The sequence below is a fragment of the Mustela lutreola genome, chromosome 18, assembly GCF_030435805.1.
Source record: "Mustela lutreola isolate mMusLut2 chromosome 18, mMusLut2.pri, whole genome shotgun sequence".
Lineage (NCBI taxonomy): Eukaryota > Metazoa > Chordata > Mammalia > Carnivora > Mustelidae > Mustela > Mustela lutreola.
In genome coordinates this window covers 24232383-24259537 of record NC_081307.1, presented here as the reverse complement: position 1 = coordinate 24259537, position 27155 = coordinate 24232383, and the positions used below count along the sequence as shown (strand labels likewise).

General features: G+C 46.0%; 2 protein-coding genes across 3 annotated transcripts in view; one reads left to right on the top strand and one right to left on the bottom strand.

Moving 5' to 3' along the window:
* Positions 1-22929, top strand: part of LOC131820521 (prolow-density lipoprotein receptor-related protein 1-like) — a 50895-nt gene extending 27966 nt beyond the window's left edge. The window contains exons 22-33 of one of the 2 annotated variants that reach the window (XM_059156209.1): positions 133-351; positions 717-900; positions 2103-2304; positions 2391-2555; positions 2940-3140; positions 4141-4690; positions 5093-5218; positions 12771-12881; positions 13750-13986; positions 15564-16041; positions 17303-17411; positions 18134-22929. In XM_059156209.1, coding sequence (XP_059012192.1) covers positions 133-351; positions 717-900; positions 2103-2304; positions 2391-2555; positions 2940-3140; positions 4141-4690; positions 5093-5218; positions 12771-12881; positions 13750-13986; positions 15564-16041; positions 17303-17411; positions 18134-18160 — 2609 coding nt within the window. In that variant the 3' untranslated portion in view covers positions 18161-22929. Of the gene's footprint in view, positions 1-132; positions 352-716; positions 901-2102; positions 2305-2390; positions 2556-2939; positions 3141-4140; positions 4691-5092; positions 5219-12770; positions 12882-13749; positions 13987-15563; positions 16042-17302; positions 17412-18133 lie in introns of those variants that run through there. The other variant, XM_059156210.1, reaches the window with a different exon arrangement.
* Positions 22930-24904: 1975 nt separating this feature from the next.
* CLDN23 (claudin 23) lies at positions 24905-26674 on the bottom strand. The gene has a single exon (XM_059156243.1). The coding sequence runs from the start codon at positions 26325-26327 to the stop codon at positions 25452-25454; it is 876 nt and encodes a 291-aa protein (XP_059012226.1). The 5' UTR covers positions 26328-26674; the 3' UTR covers positions 24905-25451.
* Positions 26675-27155: the final 481 nt, after the last annotated feature.

The window sequence follows — 27155 nt, the reverse complement described above, 5'->3', positions numbered from 1 at the left end:
AACTACCGGGCTACCCCCAGCCCTGGCAGCGAGAAGGCAAAGGCTACTTTGCTTTCTGGTTCCTTAGCCAGTGCTGAGCTCAGCGTTCAGGCTCCATAAGGCCACACGCTGAACGCAGTTCTTATCTGGCAGGTACCGAACCCATCCTGCTGGTGGCGATTCAGTTCAACCTTCTCCTCTACGGCTTGAGGAGCTTGAAGGAGGACATTCTGACAACTGTGGACAAGAATGTGATGATCTTCTCCATTGACTATGACTTAGTGGGGCAGAAGGTCTTCTGGATAGATCCTGGTGCAGAAAGCATTAAGTGGATTAGTATGGACACAAAGAGGAAAGGGACCGTGGTGAAGGGTATGTCCCATGCGGGCTTCATCCTGCCCTTACGAACTACATATAGCACGCAGAATGAAATGGTCATTAACAGTCTAAACGTTGATTCAGTGAAATCTTCTCCACTAAAAGGGACCGAGGCCTGCTAGTGGGCTAGAGATGGAAAGCTGCTTTGTCACCTCAGTAGACCATGCGAGTCAGCCAGTGGCCTCTATTTCTAATGGTCATCCTCCTCTGCAAATAGAAATTGCTCTGATGGAGACGCGTGCACCAGTTGTAGGATGACTTAACATGGTTTTCGAGTCTGATGCCTACAATCTGAAACCTAGCAAGAGCCGTGACTCAGCCTGGATTCACGTGCAGCATGGTTTCCACTCTCTCTTCAGGGATGAAGTCAGAATGTGTAGCGGTCGACTGGATTGGGAGGAACCTCTACTGGGTGGATGGGGCGGCAGGCCAGATTTTGGCCATTCAGCTGACGGCTGTGTGGAGAGGAAGATGCGAGCACACGATTGTCCTGGGCGATGACTTGGCTCAGCCACGGTCTTTGGCTTTAGATCCGCTAAATGGGTGAGTCCAGGGTTCAGAACGCCAGTCAAGTTGCTCAAGTGCATCATTCCTCTTTAGTTCTACTTTGGAGCTGTTCACTCAACACAGAAGGACTAAAAAACATACCTGACTTGACTTTAAATCTTATGGTGATGTGGGTCAACCATACATATAATAATCTTAAAAGCTTCTGATAAAAGTTCTTTATTTCAGTGAAGTTTGGTATAGGTGTTTGCACTTGGTGGCTCACCTAAACTTTCTTCTGTGAACATAATTCTCCCTTCAGAGGTATATTTTTTTTATGGCTTTAAATGGCAGGAGGAAAAAGAATGGAATTAGGGATGGTGTTTATTTATTTTTTTTTTAAGATTTATTTATTTATTTGCGAGAGGGAGAGAGAGAGAAAGGGCAAGCGGGAGAAGGGCAGAGAGAGAATCCTCAAGCAGGCTCCCCACAGAGTGCAGAGCCCGACATGGGGCTCGATCCCGGGACCTGGGGATCATGACCTGAGCTGAAATCAAAAGTCCGATGCCTAACTGAATGAGCCACCCAGGCACTCAAGAGAAGTGTTTAATTTACATGAATGGGCTTGGTAGTAGTGGGGAAAATAATTGCGTGTGAGGGTGAATCAAGGTTCTTCCATCCAGAGTCCTTTCTCTCTGGAGAAGTCCAGAAACTTGGAAACAACATTTCCTAACTGTCAGAGCCCAGCCGTCATTGCGGTGGCCATGCGTGTCCTAAATGTAAGAGCAAGATGGAGCAAAACTTAGGACTGAGAGGTGATCCGGACTGGGTACCCTCTATCTGCTTTCTCCCCTTTTCAATACCTTCTACCAGGAATCTGTTACCATGGTCCTCAGGAAACTGGCAATAGTTACTGAGGCGTCTATTGGCCTTGACTGTGACCAGTGAAGTCCGAGGTACACCTTTCCCATAGAGTCAGCCTGCTCTCTAGCCCAGGAGAAAAAGACAGGTTCCCTATTTTCCAGGTCCAGGAGCTACTATGTTCCTTGGCTGCTTATAACCATCATGATATTTTATCCCCACATGATGACAAATGTGCACCCTAAGATTTCCAGGGAAACTCTCTTTTACTTCACAGTTTCACTTACGGCATAGACCAATTTTGAGGAAAAAATAATTGGGCTAGAAATCAGCGTTTCAAGGAATGTATTGATATTGTCTGTGAAGTAACACTTTACAGCTGACTTTTGTCCACACAGGTTAATGTACTGGTCTGAAATTGGAGGAGAACCTCAAATAGAACAAGCAGGGATGGACGGTAGCGGCAGGAAAGTCCTCATCAGTCAAGGTCTCGGCTGGCCAACCAGCATAGCTCTCGACCGGTTGAGCTGGAAGATATTCTGGTCTGATGACCAGTTTCACTGTATTGGCTCTGCTAATCTGGATGGTACTGGTGTTAGCGTAAGTATTCCTTGGTATCAGGCTGTGTGAGATGTCTCATGCTTTGTATAAAACTCCTCCCAGAAACCTCATCACCCCCATTTTAGATGTTGCAGCTAACACAAATCAGGAGCCCCTTTTCGGTCGCTGTGTTTGAAGATGAAGTCTTCTGGTCTGACATGAAGACGAGAACAGTACAGCGCGTGAAGAAGACAACAGGCAAGAGCAGGGCTGTTCTCATCAAACGTTCCCAGCAGCCTCATGGACTCAAGGTCTCCAGTGTACTCTTCAGATATATTCCCCTAGGGGCACCCTTAAGTGTCAGCCCTTAAGCATCTGCCTTCGGCTCAGGTCATGATCCCAGGGTGTTGGGATCGAGCCCCACATTGGGCTCCCTGCTCAGCGGGAAGCCTGCTTCTCCCTCTCCCACTCCCCCTGCTTGTGTTCCCTCTCTCGCTGTGTCTTTCTCTGTCAAATACATAAATAAAATATTTAAAAAAAAATCCCCCAATTCTCCCCGAAAAGGCTACCTATATGACCTTCCCAAGTACAGACTGTAGTGACCTCCTTCTATCGTGATTAAAAAGCAAGGGTTATTCACTTGCTGTTTGTGAGGATTCAACAAGGCCCGGTGACATCCAGCTACTCTCTTACAGATAATGCACGAAGTACTCCAGCCCAAGGCTCCTAATCCCTGTCTGGACGCCCGCTGTTCTCACTTGTGCCTTCTGAGCCCGCGATCCAAGGCAAGCTGTCGTTGTCCAGTTGGCCTCCTGCTTGCGGACGATGGCACCACCTGCATTCCGCTCGAGGATTCTGCATTTCTGTTCCTCGCATTGCCCACAGCTATCATGCAGGTACTGGTCTGCAGCCTCACTCACATGTCTGTGCCTGGGTCGTGGTCTGTTTCAGACTGACTAATTCGAATTCTCCAGGCAACAGTTGTAATAGTAGGGGTCCTGGTCCTTGGAATACTCTTTTGTAAATTATTTTTATTTTTTAAGTAATCTCTACAACCAATTTAGGGTTCAAACTCACGACCCTAAGATCAAGAGTTTTATATTCTACTGACCAAACCAGCCAGCCCCACTTTCCCTTGGAATATTCTGCACATACAACTTAAATTTTAGTATTCACTGTGTCCTGGGAGCTATCACGACCAAAAATGAAGTGGCTATGAAATGCGGACACTCCTTGAGAACTAGTACACCAGCACACGGGGTAGGGCTCTGAGAGTGTGGTGTGTCTGGCGTAGTTGTCCGGGCATCTTGCTGATGATATAGAGTAATTCTAGTCCCAGCAGCTCAGCTGGGTTTTAGCCTGGTGAGGGGGAAGTACAAGTTACGGGGGAACTTTTCTTAAGTCCTAGGAGACACCAACAAATAAGTTATTTCTAATAACTTCTACCACATTTACAACTTGAGCACTTTAAAAGGACAAATGTTGGGACGGAGGGTTGACTTCAGTTTCAGTAAGATATCAATAGCAGAGACTCATTTAAAGGGGAGGGCCTTTCATATACAAATGTATCCAAGCAACACATTGTACACCTTAGAAAAACTTAGTAAACTAGACAAACCTGGTAAACTTAGACAAATGTTGTATGTCAATTATAGCTCAAACATTTACCAAATAAAGGGGAGGACATTTAACAAAAGGGTCGCTTTTTGAAACACGTGGATTCAAGGACATTTAAATGCTTAAAGCTCCAGGAAGGGAGAGAAATAATGACTATCTGTTTTTAGATGATAAGTTCAGATTTCCCTAGATTCTCAATATTGTGACATTATTGCAAATCAAGACGGAGAATTACACTAGATTCAGCTGGTACCATCCACCCTAATTTTTTTCCCATAGATTTATCTGAAAAATCTAGAAGCTTTACTAGGACAACCAGCTTTACCAGAACATAGGATACTTCCCTTTACCAATGCGAACCAGCTTGCATCCCTGGATTACATAGTCCAGGAAAAGGCTCTCTACCTTTCAGAGTTGGATAATGGTGATATCAGGCTACTGAGGCTCAAAGAATCTGGAAAACTCTCTTGGAGGAAAATCCTAACTGTGGAGGGAACAGTGACTGACCTTGCTGTGGACTGGTTGAGTGGAAACATATATTGGATTGACAGTGAGAATCCTCACATCAACGTGGCTTCCTCAAAAGGCCAGTATCCCACTGTGCTGGTCCGTGAAAATCTCTACCAGCCAGCCTCGGTTGTGCTCCACCCGCCCTCTGCAGTCATGTGCTTTGTGGACCTGGGTGCCCAGGACAACGGCAGGTGCGGGTCCAGCATTGAATGTGCCTCCATGGACGGCCGCAAGAGGAAGGTGCTGTGGCAGAAATCCCAGGTCCCTGCGGGCCTGACCTTCTTGGATTCGGGAACCCGAGTTTACTGGGCTGATACTGGTAAGCAATTATAACACACCCTAACACCCTGCCTGAAGGACTTCAGCCAGAGAGAAAGAGTGATGTTCTGCTTTCTGCTCTTCAGCCATGACTCCAAACAGTTTTAGGCCTGAGTTTACATATTCTGCACCATCCTCCAGACAAACCCATTCTGAGTAGGACGTAAGCCCACAGAGTCACGCGGTTGTCCCTTTGTGAAGGCATAAAATCGAGAACTTAACCAATGTGCGTGAGCCAATCTTTGGTGTATCACTGTTAGAGTAGAGTAATTGAAGAACTGTCCTTCAGAAAATGCAGGGTGGACAGTGCCCTCCTGGTGGGAGGCAAGACAAGACGCAAAGAGCTGCAGGATGGAGTGGAGCTGGGCGGGCTACGTGAGATTAACCGAGTCTTTCTCTGCAGGGCGAGGCCTCATAGAGAGTATTCAACAAGATGGCTCTGGGTACAGAGTAGACCGCAGAGGCATTGAGGGCCTCACCCTCTTTACCATTGGCCAAGGCGTGATGTTCTGGGTGACAACTGATGATGGTATGTCTTATTCAATGTCTGATTGTCTTTGTGATCTGAATCTATTCCTGGGTCTCTAAAGCAAATCTGCCAATGTCTCGCACTGATCTTTGGCAAAGTCTTTCTTCTGGAAGGATTAATTTAGCAACTTCCCTAATTGAACATGTATGTGTAACAGGGATTCTATGACTTGGGGAAGCTTTGACTTACTCGGTCATTCTTTATATGTGAAGATGCTTAATTCTGTTCTGCCTGACATTGCTGGCTTTGATCTGAGGCTCTCCACTTTTGAGGGCCTTCTGATATAGTACAGAGAGAACTGGGCCAGGAATTGGAATCAGATGACTGCTCAGTCAGTTAGTAGCTAGAATACCTTGCCTATAAAATGAGTACGTGTCTCACTTGACTCATACGCAGGAAAGTACGAGGTGAACTACAGAATATTCTGTCCTTGCAGGGTATTACTGGTATTTAAAGCAGTTTTTCCTAAACAACAGTGTTCTAGTATGTTGTTTCTGGCTAGAGTCTAGATTTGGTTAAACTGGAAAACTCTATTTAAAATCTATCTCTTTAGTGTTTCCAAATGCTGGTCCATTAACCAGTTGGGCTGGTCATGTTACAATCGCAAAAACAGGTTGGGTAGATCTTTCCCTCCAGAGGTGCTAATTTATTAGCTATGTGATGAGACCTTTGCTCTCTTGATCTCAAAGGATCTCCTTTGAGATCCACTGGTGACACTTATTGCAGAAAGCCATTTTCAGATATGTTCTAGAACAATGTTTAAAATCATTACCCATCGGGGGGAGGAGTCAAGATGGCGGAGAAGTAGCAAGCTGAGACTGCTTCAGCTAGCCGGAGATCAGCTAGATAGCTTATCTAAAGATTGCAAACACCTGAAAATCCATCGGCAGATCGAAGAGAAGAAGAACAGCAATTCTGAAAACAGAAAAACAACCACTTTCTGAAAGGTAGGACCGGCGGAGAAGTGAATCCAAAGCGACGGGAAGATAGACCCCGGGGGGAGGGGCCGGCTCCCGGCAAGCGGCGGAGCAACCGCGCACAAAATCAGGACTTTTAAAAGTCTGTTCCGCTGAGGGACATCGCTCCAGAGGCTAAACCGGGGCGAAGCCCACGCGGGGTCAGCGTGGCCTCAGGTCCCGCAGGGTCACAGAAGGATCGGGGGTGTCTGAGTGTCGCAGAGCTTGCGGGTATTGGAACGGGAAAGCCGGCTGCAGAGACAGAGCTGACAGTAAGCTCGCAGCTCCGTGTTACCTTGAACCGGTCGCAGGCTCGGTGAGCTCGGAGCGCGGCCGGAGGTCAGGCAGACGGGAGTAACTGGGCGCGGTTCTCTGAGGGCGCACTGAGGAGTGGGGCCCTGGGCTCTCGGCTCCTCCGGGCCGGAGACCAGGAGGCCGCCATTTGTATTCCCGTCCTCTGGAACTCTACGGAAAGCGCTCAGGGAACAAAAGCTCCTGAAAGCAAACCCGAGCGGATTACTCACCCCGGCCCCGGGTAAGGGCGGTGTAATTCCGCCTGGGGCAAAGACACTTGAGAATCACTACAACAGGCCCCTCCCCCAGAAGATCAACAAGAAATCCAGCCGAGACCAAGTTCACCTACCAAGGAGTGCGGTTTCAATACCAAGGAGAGCAGCAGAATTCCAGAGGAGGAGAAAGCCAAGCACGGAACTCATGGCTTTTTTCCTGTGATTTTTTTTAGACTTGCAGTTAATTTAATTTTTTCTTTTTCATTTTTTTTTTTTTTTCTCGCCTTCGGGTAAAATTTTTTTTTTAACTGTTACCTTTTTCTTTTTTAACGACTTTTTACTAGTTTATCTAATATATATATATTTTTTTTACATTTTTCTTAGGTGTTTTCTTTTTTTAAAAATTCTTTTCTTTTCTTTTCTTTTTTTTTTTCTTTTTCTTTTCTTTTTGTTTTTTTTTTCTTTCTTCCTTTTTGAACCTCTTTTTATCCCCTTTCTCCCCACTCACGATTTTGGATCTCTTCTAATTTGGTTAAAGCATATTTTCCTGGGGTTGTTGCCACCCTTTTAGTATTTTACTTGCCCCTTCATTTACTCTTATCTGGACAAAATGACAAGACGTAAAAATTCAACACAAAAAAAAGAACAAGAGGCAGTACCGAAGGCTAGGGACCTAATCAATACAGACATCGGTAATATGTCAGATCTAGAGTTCAGAATGACAATTCTCAAGGTTCTAGCCGGGCTCGAAAAAGGCATGGAAGATATTAGAGAAACCCTCTCGAGAGATATAAAAGCCCTTTCTGGAGAAATAAAAGAACTAAAATCTAACCAAGGTGAAATCAAAAAAGCTATTAATGAGGTGCAATCAAAAATGGAGGCTCTAACTGCTAGGATAAATGAGGCAGAAGAAAGAATTAGTGATATAGAAGACCAAATGACAGAGAATAAAGAAGCTGAGCAAAAGAGGGACAAACAGCTACTGGACCACGAGGGGAGAATTCGAGAGATAAGTGACACCATAAGACGAAACAACATTAGAATAATTGGGATTCCAGAAGAAGAAGAAAGTGAGAGGGGAGCAGAAGGTATACTGGAGAGAATTATTGGGGAGAATTTCCCCAATATGGCAAAGGGAACGAGCATCAAAATTCAGGAGGTTCAGAGAATGCCCCTCAAAATCAATAAGAATAGGCCCACACCCCGTCACCTAATAGTAAAATTTACAAGTCTCAATGACAAAGAGAAAATCCTGAAAGCAGCCCGGGAAAAGAAGTCTGTAACATACAATGGTAAAAATATTAGATTGGCAGCTGACTTATCCACAGAGACCTGGCAGGCCAGAAAGAGCTGGCATGATATTTTCAGAGCATTAAACGAGAAAAACATGCAGCCAAGAATACTATATCCAGCTAGGCTATCATTGAAAATAGAAGGAGAGATTAAAAGCTTCCAGGACAAACAACAACTGAAAGAATTTGCAAATACCAAACCAGCTCTACAGGAAATCTTGAAAGGGGTCCTCTAAGCAAAGAGAGAGCCTACAAGTGGTAGATCAGAAAGGAAGAGAGACCATATACAGTAACAGTCACCTTACAGGCAATACAATGGCACTAAATTCATATCTCTCAATAATTACCCTGAATGTGAATGGGCTAAATGCCCCTGTCAAAAGACACAGGGTATCAGAATGGATAAAAAAACAAAACCCATCTATATGTTGCCTCCAAGAAACACATTTTAAGCCCGAAGACACCTCCAGATTTAAAGTGAGGGGGTGGAAAAGAATTTACCATGCTAATGGACATCAGAAGAAAGCAGGAGTGGCAATCCTTATATCAGATCAATTAGATTTTAAGCCAAAGACTATAATAAGAGATGAGGAAGGACACTATATCATACTCAAAGGGTCTGTCCAACAAGAAGATTTAACAATTTTAAATATCTATGCCCCCAATGTGGGAGCAGCCAACTATATAAACCAATTAATAACAAAATCAAAGAAACACATCAACAATAATACAATAATAGTAGGGGACTTTAACACTCCCCTCACTGAAATGGACAGGTCATCCAAGCAAAAGATCAGCAAGGAAATAAAGGCCTTAAACGACACACTGGACCAGATGGACATCACAGATATATTCAGAATATTTCATCCCAAAGCAACAGAATACACATTCTTCTCTAGTGCACATGGAACATTCTCCAGAATAGATCACATCCTCGGTCCTAAATCAGGACTCAACCGGTATCAAAAGATTGGGATCATTCCCTGCATATTTTCAGACCACAATGCTCTAAAGCTAGAACTCAACCACAAAAGGAAGTTTGGAAAGAACCCAAATACATGGAGACTAAACAGTATCCTTCTAAAGAATGAATGGGTCAACCGGGAAATTAAAGAAGAATTGAAAAAAATCATGGAAACAAATGATAATGAAAATACAACGATTCAAAATCTGTGGGACACAACAAAGGCAGTCCTGAGAGGAAAATATATAGCGGTACAAGCCTTTCTCAAGAAACAAGAAAGGTCTCAGGTACACAACCTAACCCTACACCTAAAGGAGCTGGAGAAAGAACAAGAAAGAAACCCTAAGCCCAGCAGGAGAAGAGAAATCATAAAGATCAGAGCAGAAATCAATGAAATAGAAACCAAAAAAACAATAGAACAAATCAACGAAACTAGGAGCTGGTTCTTTGAAAGAATTAATAAAATTGATAAACCCCTGGCCCGACTTATCAAAAAGAAAAGAGAAAGGACCCAAATAAATAAAATCATGAATGAAAGAGGAGAGATCACAACTAACACCAAAGAAATACAAACTATTATAAGAACATACTATGAGCAACTCTACGGCAATAAATTTGACAATCTGGAAGAAATGGATGCATTCCTAGAAACATATAAACTACCACAACTGAACCAGGAAGAAATAGAAAGCCTGAACAGACCCATAACCAGTAAGGAGATTGAAACAGTCATTAAAAATCTCCAAACAAACAAAAGCCCAGGGCCAGACGGCTTCCCGGGGGAATTCTACCAAACATTTAAAGAAGAACTAATTCCTATTCTCCTGAAACTGTTCCAAAAAATAGAAATGGAAGGAAAACTTCCAAACTCATTTTATGAGGCCAGCATCACCTTGATCCCAAAACCAGACAAGGATCTCACCAAAAAAGAGAGCTATAGACCGATATCCTTGATGAACACAGATGCGAAAATACTCAACAAAATACTAGCCAATAGGATTCAACAGTACATTAAAAAGATTATTCACCACGACCAAGTGGGATTTATTCCAGGGCTGCAAGGTTGGTTCAATATCCGCAAATCAGTCAATGTGATACAACACATCAATAAAAGAAAGAACAAGAACCATATGATACTCTCAATAGATGCTGAAAAAGCATTTGACAAAGTACAACATCCCTTCCTGATCAAAACTCTTCAAAGTGTAGGGATAGAGGGCACATACCTCAATATCATCAAAGCCATCTATGAAAAACCCACCGCAAATATCATTCTCAATGGAGAAAAACTGAAAGCTTTTCCGCTAAGGTCAGGAACACGGCAGGGATGTCCATTATCACCACTGCTATTCAACATCGTACTAGAGGTCCTAGCCTCAGCAATCAGACAACAAAAGGAAATTAAAGGCATCCAAATCGGCAAAGAAGAAGTCAAATTATCACTCTTCGCAGATGATATGATACTATATGTGGAAAACCCAAAAGACTCCACTCCAAAACTGCTAGAACTTATACAGGAATTCAGTAAAGTGTCAGGATATAAAATCAATGCACAGAAATCAGTTGCATTTCTCTACACCAACAGCAAGACAGAAGAAAGAGATATCAAGGAGTCAATCCCATTTACAATTGCATCCAAAACCATAAGATACCTAGGAATAAACCTAACCAAAGAGACACAGAATCTATACTCAGAAAACTATAAAGTACTCATGAAAGAAATTGAGGAAGACACAAAGAAATGGAAAAATGTTCCATGCTCCTGGATTGGAAGAATAAATATTGTGAAAATGTCCATGCTACCTAAAGCAATCTACACATTTAATGCAATTCCTATCAAAGTACCATCCATCTTTTTCAAAGAAATGGAACAAATAATTCTAAAATTTATATGGAACCAGAAAAGACCTCGAATAGCCAAAGGGATATTGAAAAAGAAAGCCAACGTTGGTGGCATCACAATTCCGGACTTCAAGCTCTATTACAAAGCTGTCATCATCAAGACAGCATGGTACTGGCACAAAAACAGACACATAGATCAATGGAGCAGAATAGAGAGCCCAGAAATAGACCCTCAAATCTATGGTCAACTAATCTTCGACAAAGCAGGAAAGAATGTCCAATGGAAAAAAGACAGCCTTTTCAATAAATGGTGCTGGGAAAATTGGACAGCCACATGCAGAAAAATGAAATTGGACCATTTCCTTACACCACACACAAAAATAGACTCAAAATGGATGAAGGACCTCAATGTACGAAAGGAATCCATCAAAATCCTTGAGGAGAACACGGGCAGCAACCTCTTTGACCTCTGCCGCAGCAACATCTTCCTAGGAACAACGCAAAAGGCAAGGGAAGCAAGGGAAAAAATGAACTACTGGGATTTCATCAAGATCAAAAGCTTTTGCACAGCAAAGGAAACAGTTAACAAAATCAAAAGACAACTGACAGAATGGGAGAAGATATTTGCAAACGACATATCAGATAAAGGACTAGTGTCCAGAATCTATAAAGAACTTAGCAAACTCAACACCCAAAGAACAAATAATCCAATCAAGAAATGGGCAGAAGACATGAACAGACATTTCTGCAAAGAAGACATCCAGATGGCGAACAGACACATGAAAAAGTGCTCCATATCACTCGGCATCAGGGAAATACAAATCAAAACCACAATGAGATATCACCTCACACCAGTCAGAATGGCTAAAATCAACAAGTCAGGAAATGACAGATGCTGGCGAGGATGCGGAGAAAGGGGAACCCTCCTACACTGTTGGTGGGAATGCAAGCTGGTGCAGCCACTCTGGAAAACAGCATGGAGGTTCCTCAAAATGTTGAAAATAGAACTGCCCTATGACCCAGCAATTGCACTATTGGGTATTTACCCTAAAGATACAAATGTAGTGATCCAAAGGGACACATGCACCCGAATGTTTATAGCAGCAATGTCCACAATAGCCAAACTATGGAAAGAACCTAGATGTCCATCAACAGATGAATGGATCAAGAAGATGTGGTATATATACACAATGGAGTACTATGCAGCCATCAAAAGAAATGAAATCTTGCCATTTGCAACAACATGGATGGAACTAGAGCGTATCATGCTTAGCGAAATAAGTCAAGCAGAGAAAGACACCTATCATATGATCTCCCTGATATGAGGAAGTGGTGATGCAACATGGAGGCTTAAGTGGGTAGAAGAAGAATAAATGAAACAAGATGGGATTGGGAGGGAGACAAACCATAAGTGACTCTTAATCTCACAAAACAAACTGAGGGTTGCCGGGGGGAGGGGGTTTGGGAGAAGGGGGTGGGATTATGGACATTGGGGAGGGTATGTGATTTAGTGAGTGCTGTGAAGTGTGTAAACCTGGTGATTCACAGACCTGTACCCCTGGGGATAAAAATATATGTTTATAAAAAATAAAAAATTAAAAAATTAAAAAAAAAAAAAAAATCTTAAAATCATTACCCATCATTTGCATGGACTACATTTAAGTGTCTCATATCCTAATTATCTATCTTTGTATTTCTGGACGTATATGAATGCTCAACATAACTTACACTTGAGTTTATTCTGGAGGAAAGCATAGAACTATTTTTATCTGTCTTGAAATTTCTTTCCAGAAAAAAAAAAATTTAGAAAAACACATGTCTCTTCTGTAAAACTCTTGTTATTCAACTAGAGTTTATGCAGATGGGTGACGGTTTTCACAGTGAGCAATTATCTTTGCACAAGAAGTTGTCTTAAAATTAAAATTTGCTTCTCTCGCAAGAATTTAAAATTTGCCTTTCTTAATGATTGTTCACTGGCTTTTGTTTCAGCACAAATCACTAAAGTTTGGTACGGCAAGGCAGAGCTTTCAGAAGACCAGTGGTTCCAAATAGACCAGAAGATTGTGGATTTAAAAGTTTACAGTAAACTTAGTCAACAGGGTAAGCAACCTTGCAGCAATGAGACCACAGAAGCCTGTTGAATTTCCCTTTGAAGGGGATCCTCTGCCCTGCAGTATCTCCTTGAAATGGCTTTGTGTTTCCCACTAAGTTACTTCTCTGTCAAGTTCTCATAGATCTGCATAGCTCTCTTGTCTTCATGCAGTTATATATAGTATAGTTCTGGTATAAAACTAGTCCCGTTACTTTTCTAGGAGACAAAATAGTAGTATATATATTGGGCTCGAGTTTAGTATGATTTTATGTTCTCTTGTAGGTGGAATTACAACTGTGGTATAATTGAAATTATCTTTAACTCTGCACTAGAACTCATCTTTGTTCTACTTATTGTCATGTGTATCTGCTTGTGATGTTGACTCATCCTTGAAAGTCCAACTTGGGGGTGCTCAGTTGATTTTCTCCAGTGTTTGAGTGGAGCGATGAAGGGCTTAGTTAAATTAGTCATAGATACAGTCTTTTCCTAGGCGAGAGGAACACCAACAATGTGAGCTCAAATGGTTTACCACACCTACCACTACCAGGGATGTTGACTACATTGGTCTTAAGCGAACGCTACTCCATTGCTTTGTTCTGGAAAGCTAAACTCTATAAACTAATGTTAGTCAAGCTTAAACTTCTGAAGTCTTGGCTTTGCAGAGAGAACCTTCTTAGAATTCTCCAGTGTGATTCATGGTGAAGAATCACTGATCACTTGGCACCTGGTTGGCCAAGCAGAGTTAAACTGAAAAGCTGTCCACTCTGGAAAAAACATCTGGGTCCTATAACATCTGATAGTGTATTTGTAGAATGTTGGCAGAAGACCCTTATGAAACCATCTAAATCAAAGTGGTTTATGGGGGGGGGTCCACAGGTAGTAACAGCTGCTCCAAAGACAACGGAGGGTGCAGCCATATGTGTCTACCAAACCCTGAAGGAGCGACTTGTAAATGCCCCAGTGGGTACTTCTTGGCTAACGAAAGCAAATGTGTTGAAGCTGTCCCGTGCTCTGAGCTGTCCCAGGCCTGTGAGGATGGTCAGGAGTGCATTTCCCCGGAGCAAGTTTGTGATGGTCGTGCTGACTGTCTGGATGGATCTGATGAGATGCGCTGTGAGTAATTCCTATCTAGGACCCCACTGTTCATCACCATATGTGACATACTTTGGATATTTAATAAAATAATCCTTAATATCTCAACCTAATTCTTAATATCTAATTCTATAGTATCCCTGAAGGTTTTATCTTCTCAATCACTGCCTTTTATCACTGGCGCTTTTAAACTGAACAATGTAAAACTTCTAACTATGGGCAGTTGGATGCCTTCTGGAAAGTTTTAGTATGGGTGATGGGCTCCATAGGGCTCAACAGTTTGTATGCTGTCTGAAAGAACACTATTTAACTACATCTGATTCTGTCCATTTAAATGGATCACATTGCGAGCTGGTCCAGGAGGAGGTGAGGTAAATGATTTAACCTTAGTTCGGGTACTCCCTTTTAATGTGGAAGTAGCACTTTCTGCCTCAAAGTGTTACGGAATACAAGAGTGTGTGACTAAAGCTACCATGTGAGTACATACCATTGTCAGGTTACTTCTTAAACTCTAGCTAGTAGATGGTTGTTACAGAAATCTTACTGCCAAATACGGCCTTCATGGAAAGGTGTTGTCATGTCCAGTGGGCTGAGCAACTATGGTAGCTAATTCTGTGGTGGCTGCTATGCTCAAATTCTACAGCACTCCAGTGGTAGCCAAGTCATGGCAGCTGTAGAGCTGAAGCAACAGTGGGCTCAGCACTGAAACTTGTCCTAGCTAGTATGAGAACAAACTGGAAAAGGAATCTTAGAGTGAAGAGTTCTTACTGACCTTGCAATTTCAATCTTAAATAGAAAAGTTAATAGATTTTGATTCCCAGAGTTGATTCTATGGTCTCACGAATGAGGGCGGTTTTCTCAAAAACCTCACGTTACAGCGACTCTAGGAGGCAGGTCAGTGAGCAAGAAATGGATTGTCTTCCCCATCTGGTTTGTGAACTATACCAGAAGCCTAACGTTCCTTCACTTGCTCTCAACCTGACGACCAGGAATTGGCTCCACTCCTCAACAAGTACCTCATGCTGATTTGTACACGGAACGATGTTTGTGCCAACAATGATGGAGGATAAGGTGAAATGCCTTACAGGCAAACCTGACTTTCAGATTGGTGTTAGAAATACCCTGTTGCCTACTCCCTCCTGCTCACTACTGCCACCAAATCTGGTCCAAGTTTTGCAGCTTGCAGATCTTGCAAAACCAACAGTTCACTTGGACCAAAAAAAAAAAATTGTATTTACAGATAAACATATATCTTAAAAATCTTTCTAGATATTTACCACTTAGATCTACCATACTATTCTTTATAGAATAAAACCTTTTTGTAATTGAGGAAATCTGCCTTGACTAAAACTGGGCATACCATCCTTTAAAAATAGATTGGTATGATATACTAGTCCTGGAACTAAACAGTTTAAGTGCCTTAGGATATGCAGTTTTTTATATGTTTTTAATTGTTTTTTGGTTGGCCAAAAGGTAATGGTAATGATTTGATGACTTCACAGATTCAAACTTATCTGGTTAAGTGTTCTAGAATTCTTCTTCTGAAATCCTTTCTGACAAATATGTGTATATACCCACACTCACACCTGTTTTTGTAGGTACGTATCCAGATAAAACCCATTCAACACCAACATCTAAAAATGCAGAGGCTGGAAAAAGGTTGACTCCAGAAGCTTCCCTACCTTTCCAAGCTCCCAAGTCCACCAAGGCTAGATATCCGGGTCCAGAGGGGATGAGTTACCCTGTCAGAAAAACACTAATCCCTCCAGTTTCTGCTAGAGAAAGCAAGAACTCAGAAACCAAGGAAAAAGGCGAACTTGTCCAGCCCAAGAACTTACAGAGAGCAAAACATTTGCCCTGTAGCACAGATTTCTGTAGCGGAAGGGGAATCTGTACAATGGTAGGCCCGCTGAGAAAGTGCCGCTGTCCGGTGGAATATGGCGGAGAGTTCTGTGAAGAGCCAGCACGTGGACCTGCCCCTGGCTACATCACCCTCAGCTTAACCATTGTCTTAGCAGTTGCACTAGTTGCTCTGGGAGCACTTGTCTGTCTCAGAAGAGAACACAAATTCAAAAGGTGAGCAGCTCTCAAATGTCCTCATGGGAGAGTTCATTCCAAAGAAGGCTTATAGGACTCATGGGGTTAGAGGTATGGCTCCTTCCCTAAGAATTTATCTTCTGAGGAAGGATCTCGGGGGATGAGGCAGCCCTCACTTGTTAGATGACCTGGAGAGACAACAGAGGTCACCTCTTTGGGACCTGAGGCAAATGATATTGTAAGGTGGGGGAGGCATTCATGCAGCTAGAATCTGCCTTAGCCCCAGAGGCACAATCTCAGGGATGAAGTGATGAGGTTCTTTGCCAACAAGGCCGAGTTCATGCCAATGGCTGGAGAAAAAAGGCAGGGATGGGGGCACCTGGGTGGCTCAGCGGGTTAAAGCCTCTACCTTCAGCTGAGGTCATGATCCCAGGGTCCTGGGATCGAGCCCCGCATCGCGCTCTCTGCTCAGATGGGAGTCTGCTTCCCTTCCTCTCTCTCTCTCTGCGTGCTTCTCTGCCTACTTGTGATCTCTGTCTATCAGATAAATAAATAAAATCTTAAAAAAAAAAGAAGAAGAAGAAAACCCAGACATACTGAATGAGTCAGGAATTCAGATTTCAACATGGCTCCCAGTTGGTTCACTTAAAAAAAAAAAAAAAGCAGGGATGGGTTAGTTCGCTGGGGCTGCTATAACAAATACCACAGACTGAAGACACTGATTAGGTCACATGTGCTTGTTAGGGTCCACTTATATGCTGGGAAGGGACATTAAGCAGCCTATCTATCAAGAAATACAGAGATAAGGAAGTTATGTCTCTGTCCAGCACTCACAGACTAAAGAAAAGGCCAGGAGAGAGAAATGGTGTATCTTTGCCCAAGGGAACCCTGGTTAACAGATTACTAATGTTAAGACTGACTGAAATGCTACCCATGGGGTTTTGATGGTCACCACAGGTCTTTTTAACCACATGAATCTGCTTTCTTAGCGTACCTGCCTCCAATATCCACTAACCACTAACTTGTCCTTGGATTCTGTTCTGCTTGACCCCAATTAGTAGAGTCCCCCAATTGAGAAGCTGTATTCTTTTGGAAGTTAAGTTAATGCCTATTAACAAATCATAATTGACTCAAGTATCACCCATTCTGGGTCATTTGATTGGTTCTAAAGACAAAACAACATAGTCCCCATAACGATAGCCTTTGATAGGGGATGAGCCAGCCCTTTCCAGCTATTGACTCATCCCAGCTTCAACCTCAAGGAACCACTCTTTTGACTCTGTTTTTTTTTGATTCTTAGAAATAGTGCAGCAGCATCAAGAAATTCGACCCACCATAAAGACAATGCCCAAGAAGAGGAGAATCTAATGAACAGTGAGACTTTTGTCAACGAGGCCTACGATGAGCAGGTATGCCTGGGAAGTGTCTTTGCGGAGAACAGATTGTGAGATACAGCTGAAGAATGCCCCTCCTGAAAAGTCCGAGCTGGGTGAGAGTAGGCAGTGTTAACTTACAGCGCTTTTCGTGGTTTGTGAATGATGCTATTATGTGTCTCCAACGAGTGTTCAGTAACTTGTTTATCTGTAGTCTCTGTTCAGTCTCTAGTTCAGACCAAAGTGAAATGTGCATGAAATAGTAATCAAGACATTCAGCTTTAGGTGAACTTCCACCAGGGGCTCAGTCCTATGGTGGGGTGGGATGTTATGAGTGCTAGTTGGAGTTACTCCTAAAATTATGTCCCTCTGCGATCTCTCAGTCACTCAGCCACCTCTGTGTTTTGCTTTGTTTTAACGTAGTGTGTATTCATGGGTGCCTACATCAGTCAGTGAAGCGTGCAACTCCTGATCTCGGAGTCATAAGTTCAAGGCCCACATTGGGCATAGAGCTTACTTTAAAGAAAAAAAAAAAACAATAAATAAAAATTTAAAAAATAAATACATATGTGTATATATATTAAGGGTCACCTGGCTGGCTCAGTCAGTGGAGCATGGGACTTTGATCTAGAGTTTGTGAGTTTGAGCCTCAGGTTGGGTGTAGAGATTACTTAAAAATAAAATCTTTAAAAACAAAACAAACCAAGAAAAAACTATCATAGTGTATATTCTCTAACTTCAGGTCTCTTTTCCTACAGGAACTGTTAACTTTACAAAGTGACTAACCTGCTGAAAAAGGAGCTGAAACATCTCTCTAAAAATTGTTTAGACACTGCACTGTGTACTGTTTTAACGTCTATAAGTAACGAACTGTAACTAGGTGCGAAGATGGTAACTTATTAACATAACTGCTTTTTAAATTGGAGGATTGGTTTTGTTGGCAGAGGTTGGGGGACTGCAGAGTCACAGGCCAGGTCGGATTTCTGCACAAGCTCCATGTGGTTTAGGTGAGGGCTCGTCTGCAGAGACTGTCTGATCCCCAGTGGGAGTGGCCCAGTGCTGGTCAGAGGTTCTGGATTTGAATCATAGTCCCGTCACTAACTTTGATGGGTGCTTAATTGCTCCGAACTGGCTTTTTCATCTTACAGAAGGGAAGGATCTCTTAAATCTTTACCTCCCAGGTAAAGGTCAAGTTTCTGCAGTGTAGCAAGTGTTCAAGTATTAGTTCTTTATCAGTCCCTCTCAGATGTTTTACTACAAAGTTAGTACGCGCTTTTGTTGAAAATTTATAAAAGATGTTGTTTAATGCTCTCATTTGATTCTAAAACTAAGTACAGTGGACCCTTGAGCAACACAGGTTTGAACTGCACCGGCCCACTTACGTGCAGGTGGTTTCCATCAGTACGTATACTGTGAATGCATTTTCTCATGATTTTCTTAGTAATATTTTCTTTTCTCTAGCTTTATTGTCAGAATACAGCATATAATACATATAATATACAAAATATGTGTTAAGTGACTGTTATGGGTAAGGCTTCTCATCAACAGTAGGCTGTTAAGTTTTGGGGGAGTCAAGGCGTGTGTGGATTTTCTACCGCAGTGGGTGGGTGTCCCAACCCCTGTCTGCTCCAGGATCAGCTGTGCAGGTGGATTTACTCTACTGATGTAGAAACTCAGACAGTGATTTGTCTAAGGCTTGAAGTAAAGTAGGTAGACACTGGGGGCCTCAACATAGCGTTACCGGTGTGGACTGGGACTCATCTTGATGAGCTCTAGTCTGCTGGGAAACTCACAGATGCTACTTAGATCCCGGACTCCCTTTGGCCCTCCAGATGGTATCTTCCTTTACACTCTTATGTAAGGAATCACGGGCACTGAATCTGTGACGGGAGATGGATAACAGGAGCATTGTCAACATTCAGTAGCAACCTTGGGCTGATCACTTAATCATGAAACTGTTTCTCCAATGATAACAAGAGGGTTAAGAGAACCTACATCAGCCAATGAATCATCACATGAAGATATAAAAATATGTGCACTGCTTAGTGCGTAGTACCAGAGGCTGAGAACCCAAGTCCAAATGATAGTCATGACTTGTCTTGGAAGTCTTTCCTTGCTTGGCTGTTTGTCTAGGCTATTTATAAAGTTCGTTTCTTGTAGCATGCGTTTGTGTAGGCTTCAAGGCGTAAGAGCGGTCCTAAGCTTATAGCTGTGGGTATGGAATATAAAATTGACTGTGCTTTGCAGTCAAGTATAAAAATTTCCAAGTACAGATCAACTTGACAGGAAAAACAAAAGCTGGGGGTTCCACCCTTCCCGAGGCTGGGAGACACCCGCAGCAGCATTCAGTTTCCTGGGGGCACTTAACTGTATTTGAGAGAAACCATTTCCGCACTGAAGCGCACGAGACCCCTCGCCACAGAGTGATTCTTCGGTTTTTCTTGCCACCGCTTCCAAGAACCGTCTCCCTGCCAAGTTGGCCCTTGGCAAGGCTCTGCCTCCATCTGTGGAAAAGTGAGTAAAAAACGCTGGAAAACGTGCATGAATGACATGCAGCGGCATTATCACTTTGTCTGGACACACTTTAGCTGTCACCCTCACCTCCTGCAGACCCTAAGCGTCCAGCAGACTTCCAAGACTAGAGTTCTAGCCAGCTCCCTTGACCTTGGACTTCCGCAGGCTGTGCCTTCAACTCCACAGGCCCCGCCTTCTATTCCACAAGCTCCGCCTCCTGTCTAGACCCCAACCGCTCCACCATTTCCTTTTCCAGGTGAAAGGGTGGCTGACAGCAGCCCAATCTGTGTGTCACGCAGGTATCCCTCACCTCTACCTCCTGCCCGGGCTTAGTCATGTCTTCTCCTATCTGGTCTCCTATGAACTGTGCCTAAGTATTATCCCGCTTGAATGCAGTTTAATGCATCGTTATGCATCCCCAATTCAAGAATTTACAGGACACCTCTGAACTCCTTTTCACTGACAGACTAAGTATAAATGTTAAGTACCCATTCATAGGATTAACAATCCCTAACCACTGCTATGCCCGACACTGGCTTTCATATGTCAGTTACCTAAACTTAGCTGTTTGGAGCAAAGGCATATTAACTGTAAGAACCTTCTTTTGTGATGATCTCAGTATTAGGTGTTAATTTCTTAATTTCTCTCCACCTAAATAGATGAAGTAGTAAACTCCATAGCAGATGTGAAATTTAAATTTCCTTTTTTTTTTTTTTTTTTTTAAGATTTCATTTATTTGACAGAGATCACAAGTAGGCAGAGAGGCAGGCAGAGAGAGAGGAGGAAGCAAGCTCCCCGCTGAGCAGAGAGCCTGATGCGGGGCTTGATCCCAGGACCCTGGGACCATGACTTGAGCTGAAGGCAGAGGCTTAACCCACTGAGACACCCAGGTGCCCCCAAATTTAAATTTCTTTGTAGAAACTCAACATCTGTAACCTGGTGGTAGCTTTGGGTTTCCTTCTGGAGAGGGACAAGGAGCTTGAGAAAAGCTCATAGTTTCATGCGATAGGTTCAGAGAGCCCTGTGGAAAACTTGACCTTTTAGGTCTCTAGCTAGCAATTCAGTTAAACTCTTGCTACTTACTTGTTTTAGGAAACCAATGGGGAGAGATCATTGATGTTGGAAGCGATGCAGCAGGTTCCTACTCTTTTAACCGCTGGAAGGCTTTTGAAATCCAGAGAAACCAGGAGCTAGAACATGGAGTTGGTCGCCATCACTTACCAGATGTACAGATCAGTCTGCTTCCTCGGCCTTCACCGTTCACATTTACTTCTCTCCTCTCAGCCTCACCCAATTCTTAAGCTTCACTCTCAAGACAGCGCATTTGGAAAGGCTGTGCGGACCTCGGGCTGGTTTGTGAGCACGGCTCCGCCCACCTGCCTGTCAGAGGGAGGACGTGCTCCACAGCCCCGCGGGACCTGAGGGAGGGTGGTCCAGTTGTCTTGACTGTTTGTTTCAAGCCCTGCTCCCCACATGTGAACCCTGGAGAAGCAAGCCCTCTCGTCAGCATTGTCTCCCCCACGCCTCGTCTTGTGTTTTCCTTGATTCCGACAAAGGCCCTTGTTTTCCAGTGTTCGGTCCTCTGTAATGGAGATTTGCTGGAGGGGGTCATTGAACTGCGGGCAGTGAGGAGACAGGGGAATGTACGCGGGGGTCACGGGGCAGACTGGATGAGAATTGCACACAAGTTTGTGGTTTTTTCCCCTCCCTGGCCCCTCACACAAGTTTGTATTTGAAGTTGTGATGTTGTCCCTTATTTTGTTCCCCTCACATTGAGAAAATCTCATCCATGACATGTTGGGACCAGAGGAGGCACCGGTTGTGTTGGCCTGGTCCTTGCAAGCCGATGGTAACCCAGTTCGCAAAGTTGGTCCCGTGACCCATTCCCCGCCAGCGTCTGTGCCCCTCCACACCCTGTGGGCCTGTGGCCTCGGGTCACAAATGACTGTACAAGACAAGTTGTGTATAAGGCAAAGAGGCACTTAGGGTACAGAAACAGATTTTAGAGGTAACTTATTAAATTTCTAACAGTTCCCAAACAAGTGTTAACACCGGTTCTGGGACTACAAATATACATAGAAACTATCATACCCTTACTTTCAATTTAGAGGTAAAACAGAAATGTACATCAAGAAAATGACATGCTTGAACATGTGAGTGATATGTCCAACAGGACGCCTCGAAGCTGTTGTGGGAAAGTTGCCATTTAGGGTGTGTGGGGGGCTGGTGATAACATAGGCCCTGGCCAAGCCATGAATGGAGTTGAAGCCGAGAAAGGATAACACCTAAGGAAGATCCCAGGGCTTTTAAAGACATGATTGACTGAGTTTGTGCCAGACCAGACTGTATTCATTCCCTCCTCAAGCTCTTAGCCTGACAAAGGGCAGAGGGCAAGATTTTCCCAGCCTCCCTCAAAGACACCACCAGCTTCTTCCTGTCCTTAGCAGCCAGTTCTAGAGCCAAATGGAAGCAAAACACACTGGTGCCACGCCCACTGCGCCATCACGGTTCTCTCTTCTTTCCGTTCTCTGCTCAAGCATCACCTCCTTCCTGACCACCTTCCCTAAAATACCACCCTCTCCTCAAGCCCTTGTGGCTGGTCTGTTTCTCCTCATTTTCCTAGTGCGTGTCTCTCAGGCTTTGCTAGATTGTGTAAGTTCCCCAAAGGCAGAGCCTGGAGTGGTCTTCCAAGGTGCCCACAGATGTGCCGACGAAACGACAGGTGCCCCCGCACCTACTGGTTGGATGGTCTATGCATGGTCTAGAAGCATCTTGACAGCGCCTCCTACAGCATCTGCAAATGTTGAACAGCTTCTGTGCTGAGATCTTCACCCCTCCTCACAGAAGGCATGCTGCTAGGTCAGAGCCAGCCTGGCCAACAGGCAGAGCAGGAGCCTTGTGAACAGTGTCTGCTCTACGTTCACACATTCCTCGGTCCCTGCAGGCAGGCACAAGCTGAGTAATCTCGAGAAGACTTCGCCCATTAATTGGGGACACATACTTCGTATGTGATCAGGTTCATGAAGAACAGGTCGTGATGGCGCAAGGGGGGTGGCGGGGGTGGGTATGAGGCAAGGGGGCAGTGCTGTTCCCCAGCAGTGTCTTCCCTGTGGGGAGGTTGCCTGGCTCATGGGTTTTCAGTTTAGGCCAAGTTCACGCCCACAGCAGCAGCTCCGGAGGCTCCTGCCTGGTCCAGGGTCTTGAGTGTCAGAGCCATTGTCTCTGGGTGCTGCTGTGGCACAGAATGACCCGTGTGCCCACAACAGATCCCAGCCTGACTCAGGAGTGCCTTTCCATGCTGTCTTGACTTTTTTCACAGCAAAAAGCAGTTTGCATTTTTTTTTTAAAAGGGAGTTTCGGTTTCATTTCTGTTGCTAGGGCCAAAACAGAGCCCTCATTCCTGACAACAAATCCTCAATCAGCAGAGGGGGTGTGTCCTGGATATAAGCTGCAGAATAGCTGGGCGGGGAGGAAAAGTGAAAACTACAAAGCCCTAGTTTTGTTTTTACGCAGGCCTCCCTGAGAAATATCTGGAATTATTATGCAGGCAAGATGAGTAGATTCGGCACTTGGTAGGAACTCTGTATCTTTGTTCTTAACCGCCTGGGTCCTGACTTCCCAGAGCCCTCATGCCTGCCTTTGGAGGTGTTCCCTGAGAAAGCAGCTTGCCTCTTCTCCCTCTGGCTCTGTTCCCTGGAGCAGCGAGCTCTCAGAGGTCTGATTCTCTGCCGCCAGTTGGGGTTGCAATTTTGGGTGAAGCACCCTCACAGGAAAGCCTCGCAACCCCAAGTGGGGGGACCGCAGGCATCCCAGGTGTGGCTTCCTCCTGGGAGCTGGTAGGAAAAGTCCCTTTCTGACCTCTGCTCCACCTACTCAATGAGAATTTGCATTTGAAAGAGATAGCCTGCACTTTAAGGTTTGGTCCCCAAAAGATGCAAAATATAAGTGTATCTGTACTATCCCTTCCACTGCTAATGAGTAGAATGTGCTGTTTCGTTCTGCTTTAGCTCACTGTTATCAGTGCTTGCTGAACTGAACGTTCCTACAACTGAATGGGCTGCCACCGGCCTTTTTTTTTTTTTTTTTTAAGATTTTTAAAATTTGTTTATTTTGACAGAGAGAGAGCACAAGTAGGCAGAGAGGCAGGCGGGGGGGGGGGGGCGGGGGGGGAGCAGGCTCCCCGCTGAGCAGAGAGCCTGATGTGGGGCTCTATCCCAGGACCCTGGGATCATGATCCAGAGCTGAAGACAGAGGCTTAACCAACTGAGCCACCCAGGTTCCCCCCATCGTCTGGTTTTAAAGATGAAATTCAACTCCGTGAAAGGCGCCCTTAAAATCAACTACTTGAAATTAGAGTGGGTCCTGTCTGAGATTTAGTCCCTTTCATGGAATGCAGAGCTGCCTACCTGTGATTTTAGGCACCACTGTTTACAAGAGGAAAGGATTTCTAGTCTCCCTTCATGTTGGAAACTGGTGCTTCTAGTTTTTTCAAACAATAGAAGTGTCTTTGCTCAGAAAACAGCACCAACTTGAAAATAAAGCGATCAGGGATTTAAGTGGGGCCCGTTGGCTCCTTTTAGTAATCTTATGCCAAGAGGGGCAAAGATCTGAATGCTAGATTTCAGAAACAGTGCCCAAGCAGCCAGGAAATCGTTAGTAATGATGAGCAAACTCCACAAGTTTGTATTGGAGACAAAAAAGCTTTTGTGTGTCTACTGAAATGCTTGTGTTCAGCTTTTATTTATAAATAAGAGATATATGCCCATGTTCTTTACCTACTGTGATTAAAACAGGTTCCATTCTGTATGTAATTTATGGTCCCCTATGTCCAGTGTGAGGTAGCCCAGGAATGGAGCAGTAAGGCCGTTCAATCCCACCTGGCTTCTAGGAGAGAAATTGCAGTGTCCTCAACTTTCACACCAAAAATAAGTAATAAAGACAAATGCTATGTACACCTGAAGAAATGTAAATAAGAGTTAATCAAGTTATTCCATAAAAGCCACAAGAGCCCCTGGTGCTTGCATGGCTCCAAGTTTATTTTAAGAGCTTCAATCAAACATAGCCAGTATATTGGTCTCTTGAGAGTCTGCAGGAGAATAAGTTATACAACGGGGGAAAAAAAATTATATTGATGTAAGGTTCACTGGCATTTCCGGATACTGTTTCAAGGTGTTAACATGGCTTGTGAGCCTCTCTTTGCTGATTTTGGCTTTTTGTCATGGTCCTGTGTCAACACGATGCAAAGGCGCCCTTTCCAGATCTCCTTCAGCTTCAAGTATGAAAATCCCGTCACTCCGTAAGAAGATCCTCATCCCTCTGGGGAGGAAAACTAAATTTTACAGAAAGAAAAGCAAAGCCAAGCTGACCTAATCGCTTGAGTCACAAGAAAGGAAGATCACCTTCCAAACCAGTTCCAGGAACCTGTCCGGGGTTTCGGACGCCGAGTCAGGTGTTTCCAGCCGCAAGGTACCGGGCAAGTTCAAGGCTGGACATGGTGGGGGCGAGTCCTTCGTCCCCGCAGCACCGGCCCAGAGCAGGCCTGGGAGAGGAGGGGGGCGCCGTCTACAGGTCGGAGTCGCAGGGCAGCGAGGCGTGGCAGGACCCGGTGCTGCCCGAGGAGTCGCGGGGGGAGCGGGCGTCCTCCCCGCGGAGCACGTCTATCTGGTTGGTGTAGGCGCCGGGCTGCGGCCGCGGCATGGGGAAGCCGGCCTTGGGCTGGCGGGCGGCGCCGGGGTTGGCCGGCCGCGGCCGGTGCTGGCCGTCGCTGTAGTACTTGATGGCGGGCGGCAGCGCGGGCTCGGGCCAGTAGACGTGCACCGTGCTGATGCTGGGCCGGCGCGGGCCGCCCGCGGGCTCCTTGCGGCGGCGGCGGCAGCGCTCCTCGCACCAGGGCGCGAAGCTGAGCGCCAGCGAGAAGCCGCCCAGCAGCAGCAGGCAGCTGCCCAGGTAGCCCAGCACCAGGCTGTAGCTGACGTGCAGCGTGACCGGGCTGGCGTCGGCGGGCAGGGCGCTGCGGTCCGCCAAGAAGTGGTTGTACCAGGAGACCGGGATGAGGCTGAGCAGGCCGGCGGCGAAGAGCACCGCGCCCGAGAGGCCGGCCAGCGCGAAGCGCGGCTCCTCCTGCCAGCAGCGCACGCCCAGCGACGCCAGCAGCAGCCCCAGGGCCGTGGTGGCCAGCGACGTGACCATGAGGGCCCGCGCCACGCGCACCGGCTCGGAGTTGAAGTAGCCCCTCGGGTCCGGCTGGCCGCACTGGCGCTCGCGGCTGCTCTGCTCGCGGCACATGTCCCACAGGCCCTGGTACAGCTCCACGTCCACCGGCTGGTTGAGGAAGCCCTTCACCAGCCGCCAGCCGGGCGCCAGCGTGGCCGTCAGGTTGAGCAGCAGCCCGCAGGGCGCCAGCACCATGCCCAGCGTCATCACCGCCGGCGTCCGCATCCCGGCGGCCGCGCACCTGCCGCCTGCGCCCGAGTCGACCGAACCTTCCCCTCTCGGCCGCTCCCTCCGCGGGCCCTCCGCGCGTCCCCGCCGCTCCCGCCGCCCGCGAGGCCGCCGGCCCCAATCGAAACCGGTTCGCTGGCGCGTCTGGCCGAGACTGCGGCCCGAGGTGCGGGCGCCCGGGGGCGGCCGGCGGGGCTCAGCCCGCCCGGGTGGGAGGGGAGGGGGGTGCGAGCCGAAGGCGGAGGGGGCAGCTCGCGCGCGGCGGGCTCCGGGCCGCGTCCACACCCCGCCGCGCCGCCGGGCTCTCCGGGACCGAGCAAAGGTCGCCCCGCCCCTGCTCGTCGCGAGGCCCCGCGGCCCGGCCGGCCCTGGGCGGGGGGAGGAGGGAGGGGGCGGCGCCGCCCGCACGGCCGCACCTGCCTCGGGGGCCGCGCCACCGCCCTCCCGCGCCGCGGACCCGGGTTCGCCGCGGTCGCTGCGGCCCCCGCCCGTCCGCCCGGCGGGGCCCGCCTCTCCCCGCTCCGCTCCCGGCGGGTCCGACGTCCGCTCGCAGTTCTGGGCTGTTGACTTTCGGCCACCCGCGGCCGAGCGGGCGGCGCCGGGGATGCGTCGGGCAGGTGTGCGCCGAGGGTCCCCGTCCGGCGGCGCGTCCCGGGATGCGGCGCTTCGGTGGCCTAAGAAACCGTGTTCAGCGTGCTGAGTAAAAGCCCCACCCTGCAGTTTCAGTCCCGCTCAAAAGAATCAAAGGTAGTATTTTTCTGGGATGAAGGGTTTCAGAGGATTCTAATTATTATTATTATTATTCCCATGGAAAAGTTTGAAGAG